Source organism: Canis lupus, chromosome 36 (genome assembly GCF_048164855.1).
Source record: "Canis lupus baileyi chromosome 36, mCanLup2.hap1, whole genome shotgun sequence".
NCBI classification, from domain to species: Eukaryota; Metazoa; Chordata; class Mammalia; order Carnivora; family Canidae; genus Canis; species Canis lupus.
Genome location: NC_132873.1, coordinates 22,360,797 through 22,382,584, shown reverse-complemented (window position 1 = coordinate 22,382,584; position 21,788 = coordinate 22,360,797). Strand labels below are relative to the sequence as shown.

Below are 21,788 nucleotides of genomic sequence, written 5' to 3'. Positions count from 1 at the left end.
TTTTATTTGAGAGAGAGTGAGAGAGAGAGTGCATGTGCACACATGTGCACACAAGTGTGCACAGAAGCAGGAGGAGAGGCAGAATTAGAGGGAAAAGCAGACTTCTTGATGAGCAGAGATTCCCCTTGCAGGGCTCAATCCCAGACCCTGAGATGATGACCTGAGCCAAAGGCAGACAGAGGCTTAACCGACTGAGCCACTCAGGAGCACCAGTTTCTTTCTTTTTATATGAGGGCCCTAAAATGTGAGGAAAGAATTTAAAAACAGGAGAAAAAGTAAGGAAGGAAATTGGAAAAGAATGATGGCAAAGGCATAGACAAGAAACAACAGAAAACTCAGAAATGACCCCCTTGGAACAATCAGTCAAGAAATTTAAAACAATTACTATTACGTTAGAGGCTCTTAGAGAAAATGGACAACGTGCATGCACAGTTAGAGAATTTCAACAGAGATGGGAACTAAAGGAAAGACACAAATGGAAATGCTACAAATAAAAATCATGGAAGACATAAAGAATGTCTCCAATCAGGTCTTCAGTAGATTCAGCACCACTGAGCCTGGGAAAAAAAAGTGAACTTAAAAATGTGTCAATAGAAACAACCCAGTCTGAAACATTAAAGGAAAAAATAATGAAAAACACAGAGCAAAGAACCTAAGACCTGCAGAACAATAGTAAGAGGTCTAATATATATGTAATTGGAATCCCTATATAAGCAAGAAAGAATGGGGCATGAGAAATATTTTCATAAATAAGAGCCAAGAATTTTCCAAAAATAATGAACAACATCAAACCACAGATCCAACAAGTTCAGGGAACATTGCACATGATATACACCACGGGTAGCACCCACAAGAAAACCCTCACATACCTCGGACACATCCTATTCCAACAGCTGAAAAACAAAAATAAAGAGAAAATCTTGAAGGCAAGTCAGAAAAAAATGACAGAAGAATAAAGATAATAATTATAACATGTTTCTTGTCGGAAACTATGCAAGCCTCATAAAATAAGTTGGAAAGTATTCCTACCTCTTGTATTTATGGAAAAGTTTGTGTAGGAGTGGTACTACCTCTTCTTTAAATGTTTGGCAGAATTTACCAGTGAAGCCATCTGGGCCAGGAGTATTCTTTGTTGTAAGGTTTTTAACCAGGAACTCAACTTTTGAAATAGACTCTAAGACTATTCATGTTACCTGTTTCTTCTTAAAAAAATAAAATAAAATAAAATAAAATAAAAAGATCATTTATTAGAGAGAAAGAGTTGCGGGGGGCGGGGGAGGGAATAGAAGAGGAGAGGGAGAGAGAGAGACTCCCCGCTAACCATGCAGCCTGATGAGGGGCTCAGTCCCACAACCCATGAGATTACAACCTGAGCCAAAATCAAAAGTTAGAGGCTTAATGGACAGAGCCACCCAGGCGCCCCTACCCATTTATTCTTGAGTGAACTTTGGAACTTGCATCCATCAAAAAATTTGCCCACTGTATTTAATTTGTCCAATTTATGACCATAAAGATCCTTATAAATTTCCTTTATTATCCTTTTAATGTCTCCAAGGCCCATAACAATGTTCTCTTTCTTTCTCATTTCTGGTATTAGTCATTTGGGTCTTTCCTCTTGTCAGCCTGTTTAGAGACCTATCAACTCTATTCATCACCTCAAAAACAAGTTTTTAGATTAATTGAACCAGGTTATTGAGAAGGGAGGGTTAGAAAAGGAAAGTTACCCTGAAGAAATAACCATGAACCTGAAACTTGAAAGAGATAGTATAAGTGTCCAGTTGGAAATCAAAGATGGGTGAATTCTAGCAATAGCAACTTTTTTTTTTTTAAAGAGGCCAATGTGGTTGCAGCATGGAAAAGAGAGGAGGCTGTTGCAGTATGAGGACTAAGAGCAAAGCTGAGCCTATGTAGTACAAAGCCATATAGTCATGGTAAAGATTTAAGTATGAATTTGTGCCAAAAGCAAATGGAAGCCACTGGAGGGTATTACAGGAGCCGAGTGGCATGATCACTGTATTTGAAAAGCTCAGTGTGGCTGTATGGTGGGGAAAGAATTGTGAGGGGGAGTAGAAATGGAGAGAATGAGGTGGTTACTACAGCAGTGGGAGTAGGAGCTCAGTCTGGGAGAGGGCAGGAAACGGAAGGACAGGATGACATGTAAAGACTAATAATTGACCAGTTGATTGATTATTTTTTTATTAGTGGTCACAAAATATTTATTTAGCAGTTACTCTGTACCAGACACTCATCTAAGCATTTTTATGACTTATTACAAGACTATGTGGCTAGGCAAAGAAAGAGCAAGATCGAAGATAGCAAACTTAGCCTATGCACTGTCCTTGCTGTTCCTGCCTCTCAGATGATAGGATTAAAGAAAAGAGAGGCTATAAGGAGAAATTCTTGGGTTTAGGGTCAACTGGGAGCTAGTTATTAAGATAAACATTAGGGGAAAGCCATGTTTTGCAGAAAAATCATGGGTTTAGCTTTAGACCAAAGGTAGGCATATTTATTATATAACCTTAGAAAGAAATCCAAATCTAAGTAAGTCCTTTATATGGCATAATGGTTAAAGGGCTTCTGCATATACCCTGAAAATGATTAAAGCACATTTAGTTTTAGGGCACCTGGGTAGCTCAGTCGGTTAAGCATCTGCCTTCAGCTCAGGTCAAAGTACCAGGGTCCTGGGATCGAGCCCCATGTCAGGCTCTCTGCTCTACTCCCTCTCTCTCTGCCTGCCACTCTCTGGGCTTGTGAACAGACTTTCTCTCTCATACACACACAAATAAAAAATTTTTTAAAAACACATTTAGTTTTATACATATGTATAAATGTATACATACACACACACACGCGTGTGTGTATTTTATTTACTTATTTTTTAATTTCCAAAGGTAATTGTGTCTAAGGACACAAACAAAATGGGGTTTTTTTAGAGTTCCAGTTCTGACAGCTTGTATAGGAATAACCTGTACTCCTGCAGATAACAATTATGGCCTCTGGACAAGATACTGAATATTTTTTGAACGTAATGTGGCCAAAAGAAGGCACACACTGGGGAGGTTTTGACCCTTGGGAACAATGGAACCACACTGAGTGAAATACATACTTATTAGGCTTATCACCTGCAGGTACTCCTCGGTCTATACTACATATTCTAGAAATAAAGCGGAAACTTACTGTCCTTTGGATATGAAGAGTCAGAAGAAGGTGAATGATACAGTCAGAGCAGCTGTAAAAGAGGGATTCAGGCTATAAGGAAGCACAAACAAAAGGGGGAACTAAAAATCTGCCTATCAATTCTCCTGAACTCTTGGCTGAGCCCTAAGCTGCACATGCACAGTTGGGAATTCAAGGAATTCGAGGTGAAAAAAATACTTGGAAGACTGAACCAAGCAGAACTTTCAGGTGCCACCCAGCACAGGGGAGACAGAGTTTGAACTCACATTCTTCTAAGTTTGAGGGACTCGGTAAACATCTTGGATTTCTGGGGAGACCCCAGCGGACTGTGCTTTGGAGTAAAAATTACTTCCCAGAACGTAAGGGATTCACTCTAAGATTAGGAAAATACTAAAAATAGACCCGCCCTAAAAAAGAGAAACCCAGCCTCCTAAGGTAACCTGCCAATAATCTAGCTGCTTTTTACACTATGACTTAACACTCTTTGGAGAAAGATAGCAGAACCCCAATCTCAACTACCCATCACCCTGAATATCCAAAATAGAAATCACTACACAGGATAATGTGATGAATAGTCAAGGGAAAAGTCAGTCAGAAGAAATTTGCCAATAAATGAACAAGGAAGTTAAAATAACTATGATTCATATGTTAAAGAATGTTAATGAATATAAGTTATTCCTCACAAAAATAGTAAAAAACTAACATCTCTTAAAGTGACTACTAAACTGAACCATTTTATCCATATGTATAATAAGTTCTGGTAACTTTTGCTAAATTTATCAAATTTACACACCCAAAAAAATCTAAAATTTACTGCACTTACACAGGCCTTTCCCTACAGTTTCAACAGAGAAAGTTAATAGATGGGAGACTATAAACTGCAATCAAATACAAGCAGCAAGACTCAGAAGCGCAATCATAAAAAACGTACTCCCCCCAAAAATAATTTTAGTAGAACTAAATGACACAGGTATATTCAGGAAAAAAGAATGAGATGAGAGCATCTGGTAAACAATGGCATCTCTAAACTATTCATCGATTTTGTTATTGTTCAGTTATATTTCATGCTTTGGGTATTAATACCGTAGAAAGATTAAAACAAAGGATATGACAGAGATCATTTACTGTAGGAAGATTACAACAAAAGGATATGACTACATCATTAAATTTCTAGAATAGTCGGCTGATGAACTCTAGGTGATTTGGCCAAGAGACTACTCTTCCTGTAGTTAAATCTGGCCAATCCAAAGAACCAATTACACCATATATTCTTGGGTTTGCATAAAGCTGGGTTTATTTGCAACCGTCCTCACCCCACCCCACCCCCCTTCGGGGAGGTAAAGGCCAGGAAATGAAAGGTTATTTTCTGCTTGGAAGGTCTTCTAAGAGGAACTTGATAGTTTCACACAGAGGTGCCCCATTCATAATCACAACACCTAACAATGAACTGGCTGTTCAGAGCTGCTTTAAATTCAAATGGGAAGACTAACTAACATCTCCAAAGCATTTCTAGCCCCCAATCTCTTTTAAAAATCAATTGTTTTCAAAACCCCTCCTTATGTTTCTATAGCAAACAGCTGCACAAGATCAACAGTGAAAAATCCTACGGTATACATGCGCTGTGCAGAGCCTAGATAAAGAAAACTACAAGAGTGAAGAATTCTTTGGCAAACAATTTCTAACACACAAGGCAAGACAAGAGATTATACCACGCGTTACACCACCAGGTCTCAGGGCTGCACAAATCATCAGAATTTGAGTCTGATTCCAAGTTCTTCTGGCTCTTGTGATAAAGGCATCCCACCATATGACTCAAACTATCCTTGTAATATATACATTTGACACCATGTCCTCTTTGACTACTCATTCAAGGTATAGCATGATAAATGGGAGAAATTTAATTGCTATTGAGCATAATTGATACACAATTTTCTAATAAACTCAAATGAAGAGATAATTTCCTGATATATTCTTTCTTTTTAAGTAAGCAGTGAGAGAAGTGTATTCCTAATACATTCTAAATGAGGCATGTTATTACAGCTGAATTATTACGAAAGGCTTCTTTCCATGTACTCGAACTGGCTTGAAACAGCAAGGATTCTGTGGCTCACTAAAAAATGCATGGTAATCACATGTTTTCTTATTTCCTAGATGACTTCATGGATTATTTAATTTTAAGTGTCCTCTACACTTAAAGGTGATTGAACGCCAAATAACTGCAACAACCATGGGACAGTGCATTCTATGGTGAATGCACTGTGCTTACTTAAGGATGGGATGCTTTGAAATATCTAAGAAGTCTAGGAAATGGGAAATCTTATTGAAACTACAACTTTAGTCTTGAAACAATTAGACCACAAAACCCAGTACTAGTTGAGATAGCACCCATAAGCTTGAACCCCCCTTTCCATCTTCAGTCATAGAACTCTTGCCATTCTTTATCTTGTCACATTCTCTTTAATTTTTTATCTTCTACTTATTTTATTTTGCTCTTTATTCATTTTTTTCTCCTTTTATGTCTATGCCTTAGGACTGCCTCCCAGTGAATCCTTAAGCATGATGTTCTCCCTTGTAGTTAGTTCAGCTAGAAAAGATGGTGAAAATGAAACATTTTGATCCTATGTCTCCTGTTCATTAATTCATTCTTTCCTTTAACCTCTACAGAAACCTTCCCCCCCCCCCCCATGACATGACACTCATATATGACTATTATCAAGTAAATAGAAGTCTTAGTGATCCTATACAACTGGCCGGCTCGAAGGCCCAAAGCTCTAACCACTTGTGGATGGTTGTCTTACCCTGAGCCTTCAACATGGTCTTCCCTCTGCATCTTTTAAGATTTTATTTATTTATTTATTCATGAAAGACTGGGAGACAGAGAGCGCCAGAGACAAAGGCAGAGGGAGAAGCAGGCTCCATGCACCGGTAGCCCGATGTGGGACTCGATCCCGGGTCTCCAGGATCGCGCCCTGGGCCAAAGGCAGGAGCCAAACCGCTGCGCCACCCAGGGATCCCCCCTCTGCATCTTTTAGACACGTTATGTGTGTGATTCAACTTGGCATCCCCATATACCTCACCCAGTGCCTAGCATAAATAGTAGTGGCATATCAATACATGTTAAATAAATGAATTTATAGTTCTCCTGAGTGCTTTTCATATGACAAGCTCAATGAAGCCTACTGAGGATTCTATCTTCCTCTTTCAACTGTTTCATTTTTAATAGTGAAATCTTTCATTTGACCACATTATAATTGTTAGTTTGAGCTCCTTCTTTCATACCCTATGTTGATAAATTAGTATCCAGATATTGTGAAATCTGATGATTTTTTTTTTTTTTTTTTAAATCTGATGATTTTTCAAAAACCTTTATTCCTTCTTATATAGAAGTCAGGTCTTTGGGGCTTTTTGTTGATGTTCTTCTATTTTTCTATTTTAGGGGAGACTGTTGTTTTGGATTTTTTACCAAAAATACATATGTATATCTGAAGATCAGACCCACATATTGATGTAAGACTTTCAGCATATATTGTAAATATTTGGCAGATAACATCCCAGTTGAAATTCGTACATGAATTCAATAGCTATCGACCATTATAAACCCAGGAAAATCATATTGCTCTATGTGGCAGATTGTTAGAAAGGACCTAAGAGAGCTTTAACTAAGGGGCCAGGGACATTACTATGCATTTGTCTATTTAACCTTGATTCAAGCAATGAGAGCATTATGAGCATTTCTATGGAAGCTCAACCACCCAACATAAAGCCTAGTAAGATAATAATGAAAATCCTCATCTATTTCTACAGGCCTCTTAACACCTGGCACCCAGTGAAGATTCCTGTGGTACCCAACTCCCAACTCCCTCCTCACATGCTTATTGTCGCCTACAACAAGGTCCATGAACCATTCTAAAGATGCTGTCCACCCTTTAATATCCTGCACAACCCCAAATTGTGCACAGCTGAGCCATCAGCAGTGGAGGAGAAAGTTCAAAGAATAGCTATTCATGGTAAAGCCACAAGATGCAACACGAATACCAAAGGGCATCCAAAGAATGAAGCCGCAAAGAGCAGACTGTTGGAGTGAGGCAGAGAGGCTCTTGAGAGAAAAGGAGACTTTGAGAGGGCAGTTTTACAAAGGATTGAGACAAGTGACGCTGTTTATCCACATAGAGGATTGCTTCCTTTAATTAGATGTCTCAACAGGAAGAATTTGTGATTCTGAGGACATCACAAAGGGCAGGTAATATTCAGATACATCTCTTAAGCATCTGGAAAACCTTGGAGTATTCACCTATAAAAGCAACTTTAAAAAAAGAAGAAGAAAGAAAACCCTGACAATTTGCCAGAGACTGACTTTCTGCCTGTTTGCATTCACTCAGATATAGTTGCGATGTATGTGGGTCACATTTTACCATATCTAACCTGTTTCTATTTTGAATTCCGTGTGATGTGTTTCTAAGGAACACAAAGTAGTTGTTCAATGATAATAGTATTCAAATTGCACTCCTTCTTCAAAAAAAAATGTACATGCCATAACAAAACCTGAGTATAAGTCAAGCACAGATCTAAATTTTTATGATTTTACATGCGGTCCATGGACACTAATAATTCCAGTGACAATAATAGTAATCCCTTTTATTTTTTATTACACTTTACAGTTTAAAAAATACTTTGAGCAGGTGAGTTTCATTTAGAAAGGAATATTTGAAGGAATTTCACAAAATTTTACAGTGATTATATCTGATGATAAAAGTATTTTTTTAATAAAAAAATAACATGGAAGAATTTAAAGATAATTAAAAGCACTTTAATGCCACACACACACACACAGAATCCAACAATACAATGCTGTTAAATTTCTTTTTCCGGCATATCTTTTTAAATAAATTATATAAATATATATTATAAAACATTTACACAATACATAATTTGGTTACTTGATAATCTATCACATTAGGTATTTAGACTCAAATTATTTTTTGTTATTAACTATAGTCACCATGCTGTACATTACATCCCCAGGATTTATTTATTTTATACCTACAAAATTGTATTTTTGACCACCTTTCCTCATTTTACCCAACCCCCACCTGAGCAATCACCAATCTATTCTCTATATCCATGAGCTGATATCTTTTTTTTTTTTTTAGATTCCACGTATAAGTGACAAAGCAAGATCATAGCTATTTGTCTTTTTCTGTCTGACTTATTTCACTTAGCATAATACCCTTAAGGTCCATCCATGTTGTCACAAATGGCAAGATTTCCTTTTCTTTTTTTATGGCTGAATTATATATTATTATATAGATAACATATAATAATTTTTATATTAATAATATGTCAATCATGATTTATATCATCTGTATATATATCACATTTTCTTTATTCATTCATCCATCAGTGGACACTGTCTTGGCTATTGTAAATAAAGCTGCAATGAACATGAGGGTACATATATACTTTCAGGTTAGGGTTTGTATTTTCTTTAGATGAATACCCAGAAGTGGAATTACTGAGTCATATGACAGTTATAATTTTGATTTTTTTTTAATTTTTATTTATTTATGATAGTCACACACAGGGATCCCTGGGTGGCGCAGCGGTTTAGCGCCTGCCTTTGGCCCAGGGCGCGATCCTGGAGACCCGGGATCGAGTCCCACATCGGGCTCCCGGTGCATGGAGCCTGCTTCTCCCTCTGCCTATGTCTCTGCCTCTCTCTCTCTCTCTCTGTGTGACTACCATAAATAAATTAAAAAAAATTTAAAAAAAAAAAAAATGATAGTCACACACAGAGAGAGAGAGAGGGGCAGAGACACAGGCAGAGGGAGAAGCAGGCTCCATGCCGGGAGCCTGACGTGGGATTCGATCCTGGGTCTCCAGGATCGCGCCCTGGTCCAAAGGCAGGCACTAAACCGCTGCGCCACCCAGGGATCCCTAATTTTGATTTTTTGATGAAACTCTATACTGTTTCCCATAGTGACTGTGTCAATTTATATTCCCACCAACAGTGCACATGGGTTTCCTTTCCTCCATACTTGTTATTTCTTGTCTTTTGCATAATAGCCATTCCATGAGGGCAAGTCTCGTGCCATTTACTTCCTGTTCTAGCCAAGGCCTGATGATAAGCCCTGGACCACTTTTTCTTAGAGCATATACTCAAGGGAGTTTAGGATTGCAAATCCTCCTTCTGTCTCTTTGAGATGTATCAGTATCTCTTACAAACTTAGGAGTGTCTTTCTCAAAGAAAGCCATTCCTTTGGAATGTAAAAATGAGGACCATAGGGCCTGCATATCTCACCTCTGTGGGGGATTAGACCCCTGACTTTGCTAACTGCTAGCTAATGGACACAACTGGCCCAATCAGCCTTTACACTAACTGGCTCTGTAACTTTTTACTTCCCTAACTCTACTGAGCCCCCATTCACCTCCTCCTTCCTCCTTCATTCTCATTAAAATGCCAGGTCAACTCTGTACAGATTGAAGTGGAGTTCAGTTCATGCTGGGCCCTCTTCTCTTTTGCAACAGTATATGACTAACTAAAATCTGTCCTTACCACTTTAGTGTCTGGCTTCGTTTATCTCTGACAGAGTTTATCCTTGTCTTCTCTATCAGTTCGACTAACAATAGTGAACCAAATATTCTAACAAAAGTAGCTATAACATGTTTCTGCAGGGCTTTATAACAATGGTATACAACTGGCATTTTGTGTGTCGTTAGATACTTTTCTTGCTCACATCCCACCAGAAGCATTGGGCTTATATATGGTGTTAATTTGAATAACATGTTAGACAACTATTTCCAAGCACGGGACCCCAGAGGCCATTAAAAGCTATAAACATTTTTTAGCATGTGCCTAAAACTTTACTCTCAGTCTCTTTATTTGTGCCAAAAAGTTTATTATCTGATCCAATTGAAAAGGAATCAAATCTCATGACTATCTTTTTGAAGTTTTTCCATATTAAATGTTCCTTGTTTTCTACATCAACCTCAACGTTTTAACAGTCCACCAATGACTAGTAAATAAATGGCTACCATCAGCGGGTGTCAACACAGTATCATGCTCTGTTCAAGATGCTCTGTGTGCTTCACTGCATAACCTCCAACAACATGGTAAAATTGGTGTTCTCAAAGATGAGGAAACTGAGGCTCAACGAGGCTCAACAAATTGTCAAAGCTCACAGAATCTGTAAGTCATGGAGCTGTGATCTGAACGGGGGTTGTTTGACTTTAGAGGCTGTGCTCTTTCTACTATGCTTCAAAAGCTAAGGGGATATAGTCGTACATAGATTTTTGGCTCTTTCGTATCTCTCATCTTTAATAACTAGCATGCAGTCAAAACAAAAGTGAATATGAGGAAAAATTATATACAGAATAAATATTGTAATTATAAGGAAAGAAAAAAGAAAAAGAAGAAAACAGTCAAGCTGTGGCAGAGCAAACTCCAAAGCAATCAAGAGGCTTCTACACCCTTCGTTTTCTTTAAAGGAGCTGTATTTCATTCCTTTGAAAACTCTAGCTTTGGAATGAAGGTGGCATACTGCGGGAAGACCAAGGAAATTAAACTTTTTTAATCTTATTGATTCCTATTCCTTTCATTCCATCTGTTTCCTTGGCATGGCAAAGGGGGTGACGATCAATGCAGAGTAAGTCGGCTCTGTCAGTCAGAAGATGGGAGCTGACAAACCAGACACAGGCTTGGGAAGGCCTTCCATGAAGGAGAGAATCTGTGCCAGATGACAGGACTCACGGAGAGTCTGACAAAATGTTGCAGACAATCAGGAAGCGTCTGATCCAGATTTCATAGATAATAAGCAGACTCTTTTCCGTGTGCATGCGCATAGATTTGAATATTTCTGGTCAAGTGCCTCATTTTTGCATAGAACAGGAAGTAAATAGAACAGTGAAAAATAAAATGAAAGCCGAACAGAACAAGGGTCAAAAATAAAAGAAAAACAAACGACTAAATTGATTCATAGTTTAGAGTATAATGATGTGAGGGGAAAATGCTTCATAAGTTAATATTTCTAGTGTTATTACTAGAATGCAAATACGATAGAATTTCAGGAGTTTTCTATAGGTTAGAATCTTCTTTAACATCATACAAGTGCTCAGTTGCTGTTCTACCGTAAAGAGCATATTTTGCCATTTTTATAAGGTCATCTCCAACCTGAACTCTAAAATAGCCAGGAAAAATGATGACTTTTGCACATGAAAGAATCGGAAGCAGATCCCTAGACAGTCTTGTGATTAAATTCTACTAAGAGATATAAATTCTATATGTCCTTAAGAGCTTCATGCAGAAGGGGCTTCTACTGTGGCAGAGCAAACACTGAAATGGAAAATCAGTTCATCACTGGAGGTTTATCTTGTTAGAAGCCAGGAGACCCATATATGGCAAGGCTGGAAAATGAACCCGTTTTACCATTCCAGTGCTCCCCTTCCCCGCCCACCCCCATCATCAACAAAAGGCATAATGTGATCTCTTTGCCTGCTTCCTCCTGGACTTGGAGGCTCTCATCAAAACAGATAAGAAATGTCAAAAACTGTCATGCTCTGAAAGCCACAAGACTGACTTAGAAAATCCACAAGTGAATCACTTGGTTATAAAACCCCCTTGATCGACTCTCATAATTCAACTGTTATGGATGGAATCGTGTGCCTCAAAAAAAAAAAGTTGGAGTCCCAATCCCCAGTACCTCAGAATGTGACCTTCTTTGGAGATAGGGTTTTTACAAAAACAATGAAATTAAAAGGATGTCATGAGGTTGCGCCCAATCCAATATGACTGATCCCCTCATAAAAGGAGAAATCTGGATGCAGGGAGAGGTATCACATAGAGAGGATGCCACATGAAGAGAGAGAATGTGGCTCTCACAGAGAGAACATGGTTATCTATAAGCCACCACAGAGAGAGCCTTAGAGCAACTCTTTTCCTAACAGCCCTTAAGGAACCAACCCTGCCTACACCGTGGATTATGATTTCTAACCTTCAGAACTGTGGAACAATACATTTGGTTCTTTAAGCCACCCGGCTTGTGGTACTTTGTCATGGCAATCTCAGCAAACGATATAGATGTTGGTATTGGGGAGTAGAGTGCTGCTGTAACAAATCCCTTAAAGTGTGGAAGTGCTTTGGAATAAGGTAATAAGTGGAAGCCGGGAGAGTTCTTAAGTGCATGAGAGAAAAAAACCTAGATGACATTGAAAAGAATGTTGCTAGAAATGTGAATGCTTGACACAGAAATGAGGAGCATGTTCTTAGAAACTGGAGGAAAGGTGGTCCTTACTAGAAAGTGGTAAAGGACTTGGCTGGACTATGTTCCCTGGAATGGAAAGTAGAACTTAAAAGTGATGAGTGGTTATTTAGTTGAAAAGATTTCTTAGCAAAGTGTGGATGGCACAGTTTGGTTTCTCCTTGCTGCTTCTAGCAAGATACAAGAGGAGAAAGATAAACTGAAGAGACAAAAAGGACCCAGAACTTGAGAAATTGGAAAGTACTCGGCCTATCCATGATGCAAAAAACTGACAGCACACTCTAGAGAAAACTCCTGTGTCCCTGAACAACTATTTGCCCCAGAGATTAGGCATGTGACTTGTGGACCTAACCACCCACCTCAGTAGAAACAGTGCCAGCCTGGTCTGGAGGGGACAAGGCCAGGATAAAATGGAGGAAGGCTGTCAGACTTCTGGGATTCTACTGGCAGGAAATGGGCTGATAGAGCTATTCAGCAATGTACATGTGTTAATGTCCAAGAAAGGGAAGAATGACCCAGAAGGCCATTCATAGGCTGGTGGCCACTGCTAAGGGCCCAGAAGATGGGCTCAGGGAGGGGGACAGTCTCCTTCTTGGTGATAGAGGCAAGGCCGCCTCCTCCATTCCACATGGCAAAATCAGCCTCTTCGTCATTCTCAGCTCCCCCTCCTGACTTCCCTGTTTCTGTGGTCTCACGTCCAGTAACCCAAGTTCAAAAGCTGTCATTAGGGACCCCTTTCCTTTCACTCTTATTCAATTAGGCAGCTGGTCCTGCCGATTCTTCCACTCTTCACAACCGTTACTGTTGCCAAGGACTGTACTTTTAGTAATAAAATGCTTTCCTTGCTCTTTCTGCCATCTTTCTGTGCTGCCATAATGATGCACATGAATGTCCCGGCAGAGGTCCTCAAGAGCATTGATAACAATGCTGAAGTGAAAGGTAAATGCCACGTACTTATTAGGCCATGCTCCAAAGTCATCGTCCAGTTTCTAACGGTGATGATGAAGTACGGTTACTTTGGTGAATTTGAAATCCTGGATGATTACACAGCTGGGAAAATTGTTGTGGACCTCACAGGCAGGTTAAACAAGAGTGGAGGGATCAGCCCCAGATTTGATGAACCACTCAAAGATCTAGGAAAATGGCAAAATACTTTGCTCCCATCCTATCGGTTTGGTTGTACTGACACAACCTCCGCTGGCATCATGGACCATGAATAAGGAAGACGAAAACACACAGGAGGGAAAATCCTAGGATTCTTTTTCCAGGGATGTAATAAAGTGCCTCAATGGAAAAGAAAGCAAGCAAAAGGAAAGAAGAAAATGCATTCTTAACTAGTTTTACAATATTGTGTTAAGAACTTCACGTCGTGGTTGGGCATCCTGGGTGGCTCAGCGGTTTAGCGCCGCCTTCAGCTCAGGGCGTGATCCCAGGTCCTGGGATTGAGTCCCACGTCGGGCTCCCTGCATGGAGCCTGCTTCTCCCTCTGCCTGTGTCTCTGCCTCTCTCTCTGTGTCTCTCATGAATAAATAAAATCTTAGAAAAAAAAAAAAGAACTTCACGTGGCTTATGTTCTTTAATCCTTATAACTGTGAGATGTGATAATGTACTATTCATGTTCATTTTATAGCTAAGAAAATTGAGGCTCAGACAGGTACTGAATGACTATTTTTGCCCAAGATCACACAGCAAAGAAGTGTCTGAGAAGGGAAACTTGAACAGGATCTTCTGGAACCCTGAACCACACTCTTGACTGACACACTCCCTCCTTTAAAATATGTCTCATGGTGTTTCTTCCTGTCCATTCCCACTGTTACTAACATAGTTTCACAAGCCCTTCATTCATAACCCACTCCTTCACCCTTGTATTACTGCACGAACCTCCTTGCATTTCTTCCTTCCTCCAGTCTAGCCTCCTTCCAAATGGCCTTTCTGATCTCATAAAAACAAAAATTCTATCTTTACGTTAATTCGTAGCTCAAGGACTTTTGGCAACTTCTCATGGCCTATGGGATAAAGCCCAAATATTACAGACTGGCATTTCACAGTATCTTTACTCATCGTGCCCCCTGTTAAAATCTCACCCACCTAAATGCCCAGTCTTATTGTGAAAACTGAACCCTTAAACTTTTATCTGAACATTTTGCTAGACTAATGTTCCCTGTTCTTGAAATGCTATCATCTGTAATATTCATCTAAACCAACCTCAGGTTTAATACGCCAGCCACAGAGACTGCAATCATCATCCTCCCTCCAAGCTTCCTCTACCTGCAACGACCTACCATTCACCTGAAATCTGATGCTGCTTTTGACAGCTGCTCTACACCTTATCTGCTGCCAAATCCTATTGCTTATTCTGCTACTGAAGTTCTCTGCCATCTATCCCTTCCTTTCCACCCTATCTTGGGTCTCATTCACATTCTTCAGACGTGAGAACATGAGAGAACTACCGCTAGATTAAATTTCCACCTCAAAATGAGCAAAGATTGACAAGATAGAGGGGCCAGAGGGAAGAGACTCAGGAGAGAAATGCCAACAGCCTACCTGGAAAGATCTAGACCCAGAGAGAATGGAGAGAGGCTACACTCAGGAACAGGAACAGGGGTGGGGGCAGATGGTGGAAGGTGCTTAAAGTTTAAAGAGGAGGAATTTGAGGAGAAAAAAAATCAAGGTAGGAGAGAGGTGACTGCGATTATGAATTGGGTCCCTTTAATTTACCTTGGGAAGATAAGCAAAGTTTGGTATTCCCTTTAAGTCCTATTTTGGTTGTTGGCATTGTACATCTTTGACACAGGGGTGGTCTCTGAACCAAGACAGGCAGTCTTTTCTAGCTCTACCTTCTCTACAATTCAGGTCTCAAATGCCCCCTATAACCACTTCCGTGTGGCATTTGAGTCTCTGAACCAATGGCTCCAACCCACCATTCCTCAGCACCACTGGCCCTACCCTGCCGGCCCCATCACTGTACCCCTTTCCCCCCACTGGCCCCATCACTGCACACCCCCCCCCCCTTGCTGGCCCCATCAGTTTTGTCCCCATCTCCATTGACCCCATCACAGTGCCGCTATCCTGCCCCGCCAGCCCCATCACTGTGCCCTCCACTTGCCGGGCCCACCCCCAGATGGCCCCATCACTGTGCACCATCAAGAGCTTCCTTTTCTACGAGTGTCCTTGCCCATGCTCTTCTCCTCTGAGACTACCTGCCTCAAAAAATCTTCATTCCCTGAAGTCTAAAGAAAATCCCACCTTCCCAGATTCCCTCATCTGGAAATGCTCTTACTCCCTTCTTTGAACACAAACAATATTTTAGTGTTTAAAAAAAATTATTAGTTTTCTTTTCTAGCCCTGCTTGTCTCTAACTGGAATATTCACCTGTCTTAGCTTCCCATTAGTATGTACACAGCCCTGAAGATAAGGAATACGGTTTGCTTATCTTGTTACATCTAACCAAGTATTGTACACAAAGTAGCTACCCCATACATATTTCCCAAACCCAATGGCATTTAGCCTCACCAGCCCAATTTCTGTGTCCCCCTGGTAGACAATGAGAATGAGGTGAGTTTCCACTAGGTTTCTGCATGAGAAAACTTCTCATGGAAAATCTTAGCCTCTTTGTTATAGATGAAGCATCAATTAAAAAGCACAAAGTGACACAGTCTGACCCTAGAATATATCCTGGTGCCCAGACCAAAGAAAGAGACAAATTTAAAGTTGTACAAACCAACAGTGGGAGGACTGTCTATACTTAGTGACTAGTCTGTCAGAGTGAAAAACCTCAAGTGGGTTGTAAATATAGGGTTGATTCTTTGGGAGATTTTTCTTCTATTTGCTGATTCAGCTCCTACAATCAAGAGATTTTGTTGTTGTTCAATTTTACTTAAGACAGACTAAATCAACTGATTTTATGTTTATTCCTGATTTTTGTTTTTCTTACCTTGGCTAAACTCTGTGTTTCACAAGGCCCTCTCAGTTTCAATGATCAGAAATATGGTTTTATCCTTTAATTTTTTTTTAAGTCACCTACTTTTCTGCTTGTATCTTCTATGGAAATCCAACTAATATGTTACAAAATGTTATGGGTTTTTTTTTTTTCCTAATTTGCAGGAATCCACAGGACTCTTGCTTTCTAACATTCTGGTTGATGATATTGATGGATTTTCTTCCCAGTGTGAATTCATGTCTGCACAACATTTGAATGGCTCACTGGTTGGTATAAAAGGGTTGTTTAACATTTTGTATTCCCAAATAAACCAGTGTAACTCCTTTCAAGATTCTTATTCTTTAGGAGTAGAAGGTAATATTGAAGGCATATCTTTTGAGGGACTGCTCATTTCAGAAAATCCAATCTAACCAGTGTTTACTTACGTATGATGACCTTAAACGGGGAAATTAACAAAACAACAATGATTAAAGTTTCCCAAGCATTGATTGGGCAGAGATTTTAAAAGGCTTTCTCCTAGAGCTACATGATATGGTCATTAGGCTTTTAGGGGAATAACTAGAAGATTAGACAAAATAGACCAGCACTCTCCTCCACCAAGGTTCTAGGCCAGAGAAAGAAAAATAAAAAAAAAATAATAATAAATGAAGAGTTTTTTTGGGTTCACCATGTGTTGATTACCAACAACCTATATTCTTGTTGAATATTTTGAATATATTCTTGCTTGGATTTCCTACCCTTCACCCACCTCTCTAACTATAGTCTTCCAAACCTATGGCTTTGGGGTTTTTTTGACAGTCTAACCCCATTGCAGGCACCCATGTATGCGCATGCACACATACGTACACACAACACAGAGTTTTCCTTTCATATTTGGATTTGTAGAGGGGTCAGAGGAAAAGGGGAGGAAAGACTAAAAAAAAAAAAAAAAAACCTCCAGTAAGTTTGATCTAAACAAAATGGTTATTCAAATGGGTCCCCTACTAATTTCACAAAGATGCGTGATAATATCCAACATATGGCTTTAACTATGTTTTTTAATATTAGAAATTGAATGCACATTTTAAGACACAAGTTTTGCTGATATGCTGTTGATAATATAGGAGAACTATTTTCCATTTGTTTCTAATTATCCTAAAGACAGCCTGGGGATCATTTACCCACGGTTTAAGAGCACTCAGATAAGTCCACAGATGCGACAGGCGGGCATGTGTGTCAGCTACTGCAGTGGGGCTGCGTGAGGGTGGTTTAGCAAAGACTATCCTCTTATGTCTGAAACCACCAGATACGGTTCCTAAGGTCAACCAGTACTGAAAAATAAAATCCTTCCTTTGTCAACATTCTTAGGGTGTGGGCTCTGGAGCCAGACTGCCTGGCTCCGCCATTTAACTGGCTGGGTGAACTTGATCAAGTTAGTTAACCTCTCCTTGCCTCAATTTCTTCATCTGAAAAATGGGGATGTGCCTCCACTGTACAGCCATCACGAAGAATAAATATCCAGAATGGTGCCCAAAACATAGAAAGCACTCGATACTTGATCTGGCCCCAGTTTAACGCTTTGTTTCACCTGTCTCTGCCTCCCCAGCCCCAACTCCTTTCCCTGAATCTTGCCAGCAAGACTTCCTCCAGTTCTTCCCCATGCGCTCCCTCACCTCTCCTAGAACGCTTTCTTTTCATCTGGCTAATGGGTGCTCCTCCTCCTGGTCTCAGAGAGGTGGTCCTCATTTACAGGCCCATAGTTCCCGGGGTTTCTGCTATTACGGGGTAGAGAACATGCCATTTTCATACTTCTTGGTCCACCCCACCAGCCTGTCAGCTCTGAGGCAGGAATTGAATCTGTTCTGTTCATTGCTGTAATCCCACCTTGTGAAAAAGTACTTTACACTGGACCTAAACAGAATTTTTCCTTGCAAAGCAGAAAAAAAAAAAAAATCTTCCTCCTTCAGTGTACTCATCTAAAATAGATCATAATGCAGAGGAGGTAGGGGAAAATTATATGCTTACTTGAGAGCATTCTTAATTTTAATTCTTCTTGAGATTTGATGACCCCTTTTGATTTGAAAATTCAAGTGTTTGTTCAGCACAGGGACTAACGCACACACGTACACATGGGCACGCACGCACGGTGATGTTCATGTGCTCTCTACTGTTATGGCTTCGTTTCCACTCCTTACTTTTTCTCCTTTGGGAATGGTATTTGCTTATTAGAGCTCCTGGACTTGTCTTTCTTATTTCTTATCCCACCTTCTCTTTCGTGATTTTTATTTTTTTCACCTCATTTCTTCACTATTTGTTTGAAATTGTTCTTCCATTTGATCTTACCGATCACTAACTTTGTTTCAGTGCTATGGATTCTTTGTCCCTTGCTAGTGAATTGTTCTCATTGGAAAATTATGGTTTTGCTGTCGCATCATTTCCTAAAGCATGGCTAGAGCATTCTTCATTCTTTTTTTTTATTATTTCTTTGTTGTTGTCATCGTCGTCGTTTTTCCAAGTGTCTTCTTTGTTTAAATCTCCACCCATAGAATATAAGAAATAGTGAAAGGGAATAAAGGGGAAAGGAGAGAAAATGAGTGGGAAATATCAGTGAGGGAGACAGACCATGAGAGACTCCAAACTCTGGGAAATGAACAAGGGGTAGTGGAAAGGGAGGTGGGCGGGGGTGGGGGTGACTGGGTGACGGGCACTGAGGGGGACACTTGATAGGATGAGCACTGGGTGATGTGCTATATGTTGAAAATTGAACTCTAAATAAATAAATAAATAAATAAATATCCACCCATCAATGGCCACTCAGCACCTCATCTTCAAGTGATTGAGACCCCTTTGCTCACCCTGTCAGCTCATGTCACAGAGCGGGTCCATTAGTACCACGCAGATCTGGCTTCTGGAGTCCAAAGCATGCTAGATTGGCCAACTGTGAGAAAGAAGGTTGGAGCTTCTCCTTCAGGAGGCTGGTCCTTGAAGCGCCAGCAGCCATCAAGGGCTTCTGTGGCAAGAGCAGGGACCTCGTGCGGCAGCTGCAGGATCTGCTTTCTCCTTCCAGGGCCCCAGGGACCAGCCCCCGTCCCCACCGATGGCGCTGGGAACATGGGTGTCCTGTACCTGCAACCCCTCCCCCCAGGCCCTGAGCAGTCGAGTGTCTAAAAGCCTGCACGCATCCGGCAGGGATCCCAGAGGTAGATGGGTACATGTGAGGCTGCTATTTCCTATTTTTTAATTTTAAAATTATCTGAGGGGATGAGGGGAGGAATATGACAAAGCTTTTAATATTAGAGAAAACTCTTTTCCACTCAAAAAAGTTGACATGCTCAAAGTTAAAACTATCAATTAGGAGCAATTTCCAATTTTTAAGAGAAAACTACAAAATTAAAACTTCTCTGAAGTTTAGTAAGATATCCTGCAAGACACCCAAATTCATATGGGAAAAATTAGCCTCAAAGCTTGATGTACTCTTTGAAATATAGCTTTGCTGCCCCTGCGACGCTGAATACAGAGGCGGCGCAGGGATTAAGTACATAGACTCGGGGTGTGTTGTTTCCTCTCGTTGCCTGAGTTTCACCATCTGTAAGAGGGAGCTAATCATAGTGCTTACCACGTGTAGCTTTGCGAAGGTGAAATGAGTATGGACTCCTTTGGAAACTGCTTAGCATAGTACCTGCTGTACGGCACTGCTGCCAAAGTATTAAATAACATAAAGTAAAATAAAATAAGTCCCAGATCAGCATTTTAAAGCTGTGAACACCGTAGGAAATTATGATATCCAGAATGTCATGGGATGTTTTTTTTAATCCTTTAAAATTATCTTTGCCACCAAAACAGGTTCACCACTGCCTATTTGAAAATAATACTCTGACAGACACGACAAAGACCGTGGCACAGAGAGTTCTGGAATGCCAAGAGTTTCCAGTGAGAGGAAAGATGAAGAAAGAAGTGGAAAATATCACTTTGAAATGTTTACCAGGCAGATGTTTTCATTAGAGCCCATTTTCAACTTTATTGGTAGGATCACACAGTCTACCAATTATCTAATATTAGAAATAGCCTGAAGTCTCATGTGCTTGAAAGGTTGGTATGCTCTCAAGACACAGCAGAGGTATATCTGCCATTTGTAAGCAAGCCCCACGCATTCACAGTTGCTCAGTTGAGTCTAACAGAAATGTCATACAAAGCAACCAGCTTGCTGCCCCTTCCTACCTCAAAGATGAGAGGAAGAGAAACTAATTAGCAGCATCTGAACAATGACAGAAATGACCCAAATCCTAGTACAAGTAAAAAATTTTGTAGGGCTCCCTGGGTGAGTCAGTGGTTGAGCATCTCTCTTCGGCCCAAGGCCTGATCCTGCAGACCCAGGATCCAGTCTGCCGTCGGGCTCCCTGCATGGAGCCTGCTTCGCCCTCTGCCTGTGTCTCTGCCTCTCTCTCTTTCTGTGTCTCTCATGAATAAATAAATAAAATCTTTTAAAAAATAAATAAACAAATAAATAAAAGTTTTGTAATAAGAAATATTGAAAGCTAACACTCACTGAGGCATCCTGATAAGTGCTTTACGTGCATTATTTCATTTGATTTTCCAATAACTGGGGCTTAATAATTTACTTCTCTGATTAACCACTTAGCTCTTCAAGGTGAGCTGTCTCTTTTCCATTCCTACAAGCTAGGAAACAAAGCATCGAAGCCCCTCTCATTTAGTTTTAATGATTTTGATGAGCCACACAACGGAGGTTTGGATAAGTGTGGCTTTGATCTGCGCAGAAGAGGGCTATTGGGTGGCGAGGCTGATGTGGTTGCTACGAACCCTGGTCAAGCTTCCATCGGTGTGTAATTCACGCACGACATTCAGCTTCATGCAGACGACCAAGGCCAATGTGGGATATTGTCCTCTTTGATCCAGAGTGGAAGCACCGACTCGTCACGTTTATTGTCAGCCTTCTATGTTACTTAATGTCATGGGGAATCCGGTTCTGAGGATAATCTTTTGCTAAGGTTGGTTTTTTTTTTTTTTTTTTTTTAAACGCAGCTGAGGCTCATGCATTCGAGAGAAAACAAATGCATGTGACACGCAGAGCCAGGGAGGAGGTTGAGTCAAGCGCAAACTTGGATTTTCAGAGCTACACCATTGCCCAGGTCCTGACCCTAACCTTCTGTCTCCCACTGGCAAAGAGAAGCAGAGTGTTCTGCTTCACATAGCACGAGAAGCCACTCTTCTGTGTGAGCTCCCCCCATCATTTTGCAGAGGTTTTCTGCCGTTATCACAGGCCAGGTAGGCAGTTGTCACGAGGCATTAGAGCTGAGAGAGGCTGACAGCATAACTGCGGGCGAGCTCAGGGCTCAGCCCGGTCCAGCACCTGCCGCCTGCTCAGGCACGAGTGTCCTCTGTCAAGACGCAGCCTGGCAAGAGGCTGCAGGAATCACTTT

At 40.5% G+C, this 21,788-nt stretch overlaps 1 protein-coding gene and 1 long non-coding RNA gene across 3 annotated transcripts in view; one reads left to right on the top strand and one right to left on the bottom strand.

Moving 5' to 3' along the window:
* LOC140625284 (uncharacterized) overlaps window positions 1–21,788 on the bottom strand; it is a 400,415-nt gene that overhangs the window by 376,725 nt on the left and 1,902 nt on the right. The window contains exon 2 of one of the 2 annotated variants that reach the window (XR_012024636.1): window positions 3,178–3,229. The exons of the other annotated variant lie outside the window; for it this stretch is intronic. This is a non-coding gene — a long non-coding RNA (uncharacterized lncRNA). The remainder of the gene's footprint in view (window positions 1–3,177; window positions 3,230–21,788) is intronic. 2 annotated transcript variants of the gene reach the window in all.
* On the top strand, window positions 13,307–13,651 carry LOC140625710 (small ribosomal subunit protein uS8-like). The gene has a single exon (XM_072813201.1). It carries the CDS (start codon window positions 13,307–13,309, stop codon window positions 13,649–13,651), a length of 345 nt encoding a protein of 114 aa, XP_072669302.1.

Coding starts and splice junctions, on each gene's coding strand:
- LOC140625710 (XM_072813201.1), top strand. CDS start 13,307: ATGATGCACATGAATGTCCCGGCAGAGGTCCTCAAGAGCATTGATAAC.